Here is a 10,985-nt window from a genome sequence, read left to right on the forward strand (position 1 = left end):
TCAACTACATTTTTATTTATAGTTGACATAAGACAGATGTCTGCCAAGGACCACAAGCAGTAGTTCCATTAGTCCCCATCATGGTTTGAAACTTCAGAAAGCAGAGTTTCACATCTGTCTTGTTGAACACTTCTGAATTCATAAAGAAGTGTTGGTGCTCTTTATTAATCTACTTTATCTCATACTACTTCTTCTACATTCTCCAATGAATAACAAAGGAGGGGCTCCATCATGCATACTCCAGCATCCTCACAAATACTTTATTCATTACAATACACTGTACAATAGTAATCTTTCAATGTTTATTATAGTCCTTAATACACAGTGCACTGTCCCAGCTACCAAACTAATGCTTGTGACTTATATAACTTTTCTTATACTAAGTTTCACTTCCAAAAATAGCACTCTTCATATTAAAATATCCAAGATGACATGGCAAATATTGTCATACCAGAGGAAGCATGTGCGTGTCTGATGACATGGGAAGGGATGATTCTCAGCGAAAGGAAGATCACAGTGCCTTGGTTGGATCAGCACGGATCATCACTAGTGTGTGTAACCAAGGCTCCAGCAGGCAATGAACATGCATCAACTGCTGCCTTAAGAAGCTGCAGCATTTTTGCACAATTGCACACACATTTTATATATATAAATATATATATATATATATATATATATATATATATATATATATATATATATATATATATATATATATATATGTGTGTGAATGGGCATTTTTGTCCAGTACCCTATGCATTCCAGACACCACAGAGTTTGTGTCTGCCACAAAAGTTTGTTGATGAACGAGGTAGCCCTGATGAATGCAGTAGGTAATGGAGAGATAGGTTGAAAAGCTTAAAAACATTTGCACATCAGTGATTTAAAAATATAAAAAGTCTTGTAAAAAATAAAAGTTAAATGCAAAACAATAATGAAAGGAACCTTACCTGTCATGAGTTGATAGTAAAAATGTGAAAGTTTAAGTTCTGCAAGAAGTTGCACATAAATATTTATACTATATTTGCTACACAGTCTTCAGTCCAGCACCTTGTTCAGATCAGCCCACCTAAACAAGTCTTAAAACATTTAATTTTTATAAAACTGAAAATTTCTCCTTGACAATCTTTCATTCTTGGAAAATGGAAGGTACTATACCATATAAATACTTAAAAAAATAGAAACTCAGCATTTCAATGTTACTGAAAATAAAAGGAAGGTGATCATAAAGTGGGAAGAAGACTGTTCACAATTAACAATCATGTCAAATACACATTCACTTTCTCCATCTCTCTTACACACACACAAACACAAACACACACACACACAGACACACACAAAAAAAAAAAAAAAATGGAATATGGATTTCAATGATAGCAGTTCTGCCTTCCTTAGCCAACTCAGGATCATGGAGGTCATGTGGTATCTCCTTGTGGCAGCAATGAGACCAAAGCCAATGCTCAATTAAGCTGAGTTAATGAGCTCTACACAACTTTCCATTATCCATAAAGAGGTCATGATGGTGGCATCATTTTTCTCATAATTACACTGTTACCCTCTAATTATATCAACCTGTTACTCTTTTCTTCCGTTAAAATTTACATATTTTCTAAAAAATGTAGACCTGACTAAAAGGAAACTTAAAATCTTTCTCTTGGGGAAAAAATCACCATTCTTCTAAGCAGGACTGAATGTGTGGGACGGTGTTTTGATAAAGAAGGTAATTGCATTGCCTCGTGAAGCAAAGCAAAGCAGCACCTCAGAGGTGATAGGAGAGGCAGAACATAACAAAAGAAGTTACCAGACAGAGCACCTTTTAGAAGGATTCAGTTTACTCCCAGCTGGACAATTCCAGTCTACAGCAAATTCCTTAACATTGCTGAAAGGTCCATTCACCCTAAATCTTGCAGGAGAATGAGCGCCTGTTAGTATACGCAATTTGAGTGTCTCTGGACGATACTTGCTGCACCAGACATTGGCAGCAGAGAGCCAAAAGAGCTGCTTTGGTGTGTAAGGGAGGGAAGGAAGACTTTTCTCTTCTCCATAACGAGTCACCCACTCCTGGTAGGCAAAATAAGCTTCCTTGATACCTCCATTGTCAGCAATGTTCTCTCCTTGAGTGTTGATGCCATTCAGCTGTGAAAAAAGCTAATTAGATCTAGAACAATGAAATATTAAGAAAGGCATTCAAAGGTAAGGAGTCTTAAAAGGAGAAGAAATAAACTAGTGTGACAGAATAAAGAGACAATATACTTTTTATAAAATATATTTTTTATAATATCTAATATACCAATGTACTAATTGCAAGAAAATACAGAACTTACATTAAGATTTACTTCTGGGGCAGAGTAGTTCCCATATTGATGGATGATGCACTCTGCCTTTTTAAGGAATTTATTCTGAGTCTCCTTCTCCCACCAATCCTTCAGATCTCCATTTGCATCAAACTGTCGACCCTGAATTCAAAGCTGTGTCAGTTTTCTTTCAAATAGATTATGAACCACAAAGTGGAATTTTGCATAAAAACAGTGTAAATGGGAATGTGTTGAACTATAATCCATAGATCATCTAATACAACTTTAGTGTCAGACCACTAATTTTGAATAGGCTTTATCAATATCAAAATTATTAATAAAATATACTTAAAAGGAGATGAATTAAATTTAGGAAGGATCAAAATATGCCTAAAAGCTTCTACTATAATGATCAATAATTACATGCTGATATTCAGACATTAGCATAACTGGATATTCAAACATATTCATATAAAAGAGAAGACTTTTATCTGAATCTTGAAAGAAGTCAAATACGTAGTATAACTAAATGTATTTTTTGTGAAGCACGAGTAGAACTTAAAATTACATTCCAGATTACCTGGGGCAGTTTAAATCCCATTTTGTTTAACCAATTCAAGTCACTTTACAATGAGACTATACTAAGTTATGATATGTACTTAATTATCTTTGAGGTAAAGGAATACTCCACAATATTGAATATCATTCTATAAAACAGTTTGCCAAATGTTCTTTAGTTTCGTCATCTTTTGAGTGACTTCACAAGGGGGAAAAAAAAAAATTATATATATATCTAATATATATATATATATATATATATATATATATATATATATATATATATATATATATATATATATATATATATATATATATTGTAACAATGTAGAACAGGTGGGTTGGTGGGTGGTGGAAAGAAACTCAGGAGTAGCAGGAGTATTTTATTTCTCCAACGTTTTGCCCATAGGGCTTCTTCAGAGAGAATGACAGGCCTGTAGGCAAAGCAGTATATATACAATACAAGTGGATAATTTACTCCCAGCGAGATCTAATAGCACTAGTTCAGAGGTGTTGTGAACCTTCCATTAAAGCTAGTTGTGATCTTGTTGAACATTTCTCTTTGTGTCTCACAACTGAAGAGGGGCAGTCACAGCTTACCTTCTAAAGACAACTCTCCTTCACACAAAACTACATGCACTTACCACACATACACCCTTCACTTGAAAATCAAAATTTTAAAGAAAAATGGGTACTCCAAACCATGCCTTGGAGTTCTTTTCTGAGGAGGGACCAAAAGTGTCCCCAGGTCGGACACCTCTCTCATTGACGATCCCAAATGCCTTGACACCTTCCTCAACTTTTTCTACATTAACTTCTGCAACATTCACAGTCTTAGATCTAATCTTCAATCTGTAGAACACCACCTCTCCTCTACTAAACCTCATCTTCTTTTCCTCACTGAAACACAGCTGTCTGAGGCATCTGATAGTAGCCTCTTCTCTGTTCCCTCCTACTTTCTCTATTCTCATTTTTGTTCTAAAGCTGGATGTTGTGTCTGTACGCAAAGACTTAACTTGCTCTCGTGTTCATGTTCTTGAATCTTCTGAGGTTTCCACCATCTGGCTTTGACAACAGTCACTCTCTAACTAAATTCATCTGCGCTGTCTATCTCTCTCTTAACTCTTCTAACTACAGTAAATTCTTCGACTATTTAACTTCCAAAATGGAGCACATTCTGTCCCTCTACCCTTTTGCAGAGATTTTCATTCCTGGAGATTTCAATGTTCACCACCAGCTTTGGCTTTCATCTCCCTTCACTGATCATCCTGGTGAAATAGCCTTCAACTTTGCTATCCTCCATGACCTAGAGCAACTGGTGTAACACCCTACTTGTATTCCTGACCATCTTGGAAACACATCCAACATTCTTGATCTCTTCCTCACCTCTAATCCTTCTGCTTATGCTGTCACTCTTTCATCTTCATTGGGCTCCTCTGATCACAATCTCATTTCTGTATCTTGTCCTATTTCTCTAATCCCTCCACAGGATCCCCAAAGCAGAGGTGCCTCTGGCATTTTGCCTCTGCCAGTTTGGGGGACCTGAGGAGGTATTATGCTGATTTTCCCTGGAATGATTTATTGCTTCCGTGTCAGAGACTCATCTCTGTGCTGAACACATAACAGAGGTGATAGCGTCTGGCATGGAGGTGTACACTTCTCATTCATTTTCTCAACCTAAACCTTGGTTTAACTCAGCCTGTTCTCGTGCCATACATGATAGAGAGGTTGCCCACAAAAGGTACTTGAGCCTTCCATCTCCTGAATCTCACGCACTTTATATATCTATCTGGAATCATGCCAAGTCTGTTCTTCAACTTGTCAAACACTCCTTCATAAGTAGAAAATGTCAAATTCTTTCAAACTCAAACTCCCCTTGAGACTTCTGGCATCTAGCCAACGACATTTCCAATAACTTCACTTCTTTATCTTTCCCTCCTTTATTTCATCTTGATGGGAACACTGCCATCTCTTCTGTCTCTGAAGCTGAACTCTTTTCTCAAACCTTTGCTCACAACTCCATCTTGGATGATTTTGGGCTAGTCCCTCCCTCTCATCATACCTATTTCATGTATTCAATCAAAATTCTTCGTAATGATATTTTCCATGCTCTCGCTGGCCTAAATCCTCAGAAGGCTTATGGTCCTGATGGGGTCCCTACTATTGTTCTCAAAAACTGTGCTTCCATGCTTGCACCATGCCTGGCTAAACTCTTTCAACTATGTCTATCGACTTCTACCTTTCCTTCTTGCTGGAAGTTTGCCTACATTCAGCCTGTTCCTAAAAAGTATGACGGTACTAATCCCTCAAACTACCGTCCTATAGCTTTAATCTCTTGCTTGTCTAAAGTTTTTTAATTTATCCTCAGTAGGAAGATTCTTAAACATCTGTCACTTCACAATCTTCTATTTGATTGCCAGTATGGCTTCCGTCAAGGTCGCTCTACTGGTGATCTTCTGGCTTTCCTTACTTAGTCTTGGTCATCTTCTTTTAGGGATTTTGGTAAAATTTTTGTAGTGTTAGACATATCAAAAGCTTTTGATAGAGTCTGGCACAAAGCTTTGATTTCAAAACTGCTCTCCTACGGCTTCTATCCTTCTCTCTGCAACTTTATCTCAAGTTTCCTTTCCGACCATTTTATTGCTGCTGTGGTAGATGGCCACTGTTCTTCTCCTAAATCTATTAATAGTAGTGTTCCTCAGGGTTCTGTCCTGTCACCTGCTCTCTTTCTATTATTCAGTAATGACCTTCTTAACCAAACTTCTTGCCCTCTCCACTCCTACGCTGATGATACCACCCTACATCTTTCCACATCCTTTCAGAGACTACCAATCCTTCGAGAAATCAACAGATCATACAGGGATGCCACAGAATGCCTAACTTCCGATATTTCTAAAATTTCTTTGTCGCAGAGAAAATCTAGTAGTTTTCAATGCCTCAAAAACTCAATTCCTCCATCTATCAAGTCGACACAACCTTCCAGACAACTATCCCCTCTTCTTCAGTGACACTCAACTGTCTCCCTCTTTCACACTGAATATCCTCGGTCTGTCCTTTAATCATAATCTTAACTGGAAACTTCACATCTCATATCTTGCTAAAAACAACTTCTGTGAAGTTAGGCGTTCTGAGGCGTCTCCGCCAGTCTTCTCGCCCTTCCAACTGCTAACTCTGTATAAGGGCCTTATCCGTCCCTTTATGGAGTACTCTGCATGTTTGGGGTGGTTCCAGTCACACAGTTTTACTAGATAGGATTGAATCAAAAGCATTTTGTCTCATCAACTCCCTTCCTCTGACTACTGTCTTCAACCTCTTTCTCACCGCCGAAATGTTGCATCTCCTTCTATCTTTTATCGCTTGTGGAGTCCCCAGTTATAGCGAGGCAAGTAACACTTCTGGGTCAAAATTGACTTACTGACTTGTAGCATGCATTTGATAGGGCAATTTCAGCTCTTTCATGAGGTACCTGACATATTTTGAAAGTTCAAAACATAAATTCTATAAAGTTGGAATATAATAGAAAACTCAAGATTTTCCACTCTCAGACTGCATGGGAATATATCCATGCTAAAGTGAGGCAAACACCGAGAGAAGTACCAGGACCCATCACTATGTGTTATTATGGCGAGTCATCACCTCCCAGCCAATGGATATGTGCATGCTTTGATGCAAGTGCCAAGTATGGTCATTTACCTCATTTCAGCACAGGGCTGTAGTGAGGTAAGCACACACACAGCTGAGTAAGAAGCGGGACTTTCAAATGCTGTTTTTTTATTGATTGTCTGTGCCGCTTATCTAATTATAACAGGGGCAGCCACAGTTATGAGAGTCAAAAATTCAGAATGTGAGCAGCTTCTTTACACAGTTTGCAATCCACCTAACATACAGGAGTAACAAACTCGTATAGGGAAAAATATTGGCTCTTATTAAATGACATTATTCTTCATTTCCATCACTAATTTCCAAGCAGCATTGCAATACAGGTAACTCTTGATTCACGCACATTTGATTTACGCATTTTTGTTAATATGTGACCCAAAAAATATTACAATTAATTAAATTTGCGCGACCGGTTTGCTTATACACAATTTGGCCCAACTGCATTTTCAAACTGAGCGCCACATGCAACTTTAAACTGCGCCCTAGAGAGTTCCGCAGCTGGCTGATAGGTGGGGGCTCCACTGCTCTTTCCTCTTCTTACGCCTCATTTGCAGCACACCAGTGGAAGATGTAGTACCAGAAGAGGATGTGGACGATCCCGTGGAAGCAGTGGATGATGATGTCCTTGACTCAGAGGTGGACAGCAACAGTGAGGGCTTGCGAGGGGTGAAGACATTGGCATCCTGTGTTTATTTTTTTACTAGTGTTTACTTTTATATTGCGGGGTTATTTTTGATAAATGGATTTTTGATAAAGTGGTAAAGCTCAGAGGAAGATGGTGACTGACGGTGGTGTGAGTGGTGAAGGCAGTGACGCAGTGAGTGTTGAGTTTACGTATTCTTTGTTTTGTTGTTTTCACTTATTATTTTTGCTTTCTCTTATTATTTCTTGCTTTTCCCTTTATTTTAAATACAATTCTAGTATTTAGAATGGTAAATAATAAAAACATGTTAATTTAGCCAAATAAATAGAGTATTTTATACAAATTTTTTTTTACCACATCCCACATCCCCCCTATTATCTATTGTTTCTTATGAGAATTACAAGTTTGTTTTACGCGAATTTTGATATACACGATGCCTCTTGGAATGCATCTATCACATAAATCATGAGTTACCTGTACTTTTGAAACAACAGTACTAATCCTGATTCCAAAATCTTTTACCAATCATTGGGATTTTGAAAAAACTTCTAAATGATGGACAGAATACTCACGTATTGAGTTTTCCAGAGGACTGTAGTAAGCATTAACAACAGCAGCAGCTCCATGATTCCTCCAATCTTTCTTATTGACCTTTTCTCGTAGACGCTTGAAAGAATAGTCGGTTCCAAAGATAGTCAAGTTCCTCATGTTTTCCAACAATTCACCATCTGAAATTACCAGCTGCAAGAGGAAAGACTCATTGTTATCAAGTTTCATTTTACATATAATCAATATTTTCTTTATTTATTTATTCATTGTCTAATTTCAAAACTTACAGGTTCATCTTTTTGTATATCAGCAAATATGCATTCAACAAACTTGAGGTTTTATCCAAAGCATTTAAATATCTATAATACTAATATATTTTATTCTTATTCTCCAGTTAGATTTATGGGCTGGTGGGTACAAAAAATAACATCCCCACTTAATCTATATTATACACTTCTATAGATCACCAGTTTTGTCTTAAGGTAAATCAGGGCAATCAAATCAAGTTATATTAATTTAATACTCATACAACATTTATTTGAATTTTAGTTTTCATGAGCCTGTCAGAATCCATCATAACTTGCTTATTCCTTTCAAGAACACAAGAGTTATGCATGTAAAACTAATAGTATTATCACAAATGCCTAACAGTGTAAAGTCCTCAGGCTAGTAGAACCTATATTGTAAAAGGTCAACCTGTCTAATGATAATGCACTAATTGGCATTTCAACTTTATATTCAGATTTCTATTTTATTTATTTTTTTGTCTCCAAAGTGTTTACTCACCCCATCATACAACTCAGCCAACTTGTGGTCCATTAAGAGTTCAGGAGGATAAGCTATGTGAGGGGTGATGGCCTTGGCCTTTGCAAGTGCTCTCTCTCGAGTGAGTGGATCCATCCAGTCCAGCGTTTTCAAGATTTTCTCAAATTCATTACGAATGAAAACAACCATGGAATCAGCAGCTAATTTTGCATCCTCTTTGAAGAACTTGCGTGCATACATGGACCCAACAGCATGAGACAGACTGTTGAAAACAACCAATTTAGAAAAACAATAGAGTTGAAGGGCTACATTAATAATGGTACCCTGTATAACAATAGCAGATATGTCATCCATAAAACACACAATTTGCTGCAGGATAGAGATTTTGGCAACAATGTTCAATTCATATTGATTACTCACCTTCTAGAAATTGTACCCATACATTCTTTCCAGCGAGGTTCCCGGGTTTCCTTCCCAACCAGTTTTCTTGAATACTCAAGCTGTATATCTCTTGCATCCTCTGACAGATATGCTATTGAGGCTGCTGTCGCTCGCCACAACATGTAGTTAGCAATCACTCTGTTATTAAGTAGAAATGTACAAAACAAAATTAAAGAAAATAGTTTTGTTAGCCATGCTAAATGATTACCAAGATGCCCATTTCTGAAACTTCAATCTTGTATATTCCTGTCATATGATCACATCTGATGACGAGTGGAGAATTTTAACACAAAAGTACAATGAAGGAATAAAGAAACATGCCACCATCTTGACTCCATCTAATGTCTCTACTATTTTCAAGTCAGCAGACTCTATTAACAAGGCTGGTGAGACCGTATCTTCCTTGCAAGCTAAAAGAACTACCTGAACTCGTGACTCTACAATGGATAAAATGGAAAGCCTTGTGGAAATGTGGTACATAAGTTTTGTATGTGATACAATGATGCTCCCTTTGTTTACATTCCACAGGTTGCCGGTTAGTGTCTTTCCTGTTTCACTCTCCCTCCCTTCATAAATTTAAGATCATCAACATTATATACATACATACATTAGTGTACATTATGATGACTTAAATTAAACTGCCTAAATGTTTAATTTCATAATTTTTATTTTCATTAAACCTTTCACTGTACTATGATGCACTCTTTGTTTACTCTCACTGTACTATGATACACACTTTTGTTTACTCTCAAGGGAAGTTCAAGTCAGGGGTTAAACTTGTCATAATCGGTTCGCTTAACAAAGTTTTAACGAAGGATTTTTAAGAACGTAACCCCTTCGTTAAGGGGGGTTGCCTGTACTTAGGAATTTCATTTAATGACAGTGGCAGTTTTAGAAATGGTCAATTAGAACTTGAAAAAAAAGACTACCAGAACTATGTATTCACTTACTTCAGGATACTACTATTACTATTTATATGATAACGTTTTTCTATATCTTTTGTATTGAGCATTGAAATTATATGGGGAGCTGTGCACCATACTTAGTTTACATGAGGAGCTGTGCTTTCATACTTTATTTACAAAATTTGAGCAAATTAAACTGAGTGAGTCTGACTGTAAGGAAACTAGAATGAATAAAGAAGGCAACAACAAAGTTTCCTCTGAGTTTAAGTGAACTGTCATGTGAAGAAAAACTATGAATATCCAGTCTTACAAGATTAAAACAGAGGAGGAAAAAAAAATTAATAACAGTGTAGAGTGACAAAAGGACTGGAAAACTATATAGAGAAGACTTACTAATATGGGACACCAGTGATACTAAAGAACATGGAATTAAATTAAGAAAGGATACCTGCAGAAGAGATATCAAGCTCAGCTTTCCACAAATGTGTAGAAGTGTGGAATGGCCTAGATAAGAGAGGTGTTCAAAGAAGTGTAGGATTTTCATGGATGTGAAGACTGGACAGCATGAGCATAACTCTTTTCCTCTCCCCCCCCACCCACACACACACACATATACACGGTTCCCATACAACCTGCCACCTACTGCTAGCAGTAATACTGATGAGTACAAGTGTTGTATTTACACCAGTTAATAATATCATCCTTTCATGGGGTTGAGAGAGAGAGAGAGAGAGAGAGAGAGAGAGAGAGAGAGAGAGAGAGAGAGAGAGAGAGAGAGAGAGAGAGAGAGAGAGAGAGAGAGAGAGAGAGAGAGAGAGAGAGAGAGAATATGTTTACCCTCACAAATATCCACAGTACCTTTTAGGAGTCCTGTTGAGCAGTTGGCCGAGATTTTTGACATAGTCTGGAACATTCACTACCACAGGTTCCTCAGCAGTCACCTGTAATATAAATGAATTGCTAGGTTCAATAGATTATAAACTTGTATGTGATTTATTTCATGCTGCTCACAAAGAGCAACAAAATATCTATATATAAAAGAAAAGGCTCACTAAGCTGCTAGTCCTGAAAGAAGATCAAAAAGATTTAGCCAGAAGTCTTAGACCCCACCTATGCATATTGTACACAGACATGCACATGTATATATATGAGAAAATAGTGAATTGAGTA

At 37.1% G+C, this 10,985-nt stretch overlaps 1 protein-coding gene across 1 annotated transcript in view; it reads right to left on the bottom strand.

Moving 5' to 3' along the window:
- Positions 1-246: 246 nt before the first annotated feature.
- The window catches only part of LOC123498194 (neprilysin-2-like), a gene marked incomplete at its 5' end in the record, with an annotated part of 13,298 nt that continues 2,559 nt past the window's right edge, over positions 247-10,985 (bottom strand). The window contains 8 exon segments of the mRNA XM_045245358.1: positions 247-2,136; positions 2,325-2,456; positions 7,070-7,195; positions 7,630-7,634; positions 7,728-7,896; positions 8,491-8,731; positions 8,890-9,048; positions 10,674-10,756. Of these exon segments, the coding sequence (XP_045101293.1) occupies positions 1,798-2,136; positions 2,325-2,456; positions 7,070-7,195; positions 7,630-7,634; positions 7,728-7,896; positions 8,491-8,731; positions 8,890-9,048; positions 10,674-10,756 (1,254 nt within the window).

This window comes from Portunus trituberculatus, chromosome 47 (assembly GCF_017591435.1).
Source record: "Portunus trituberculatus isolate SZX2019 chromosome 47, ASM1759143v1, whole genome shotgun sequence".
Taxonomy (NCBI): domain Eukaryota; kingdom Metazoa; phylum Arthropoda; class Malacostraca; order Decapoda; family Portunidae; genus Portunus; species Portunus trituberculatus.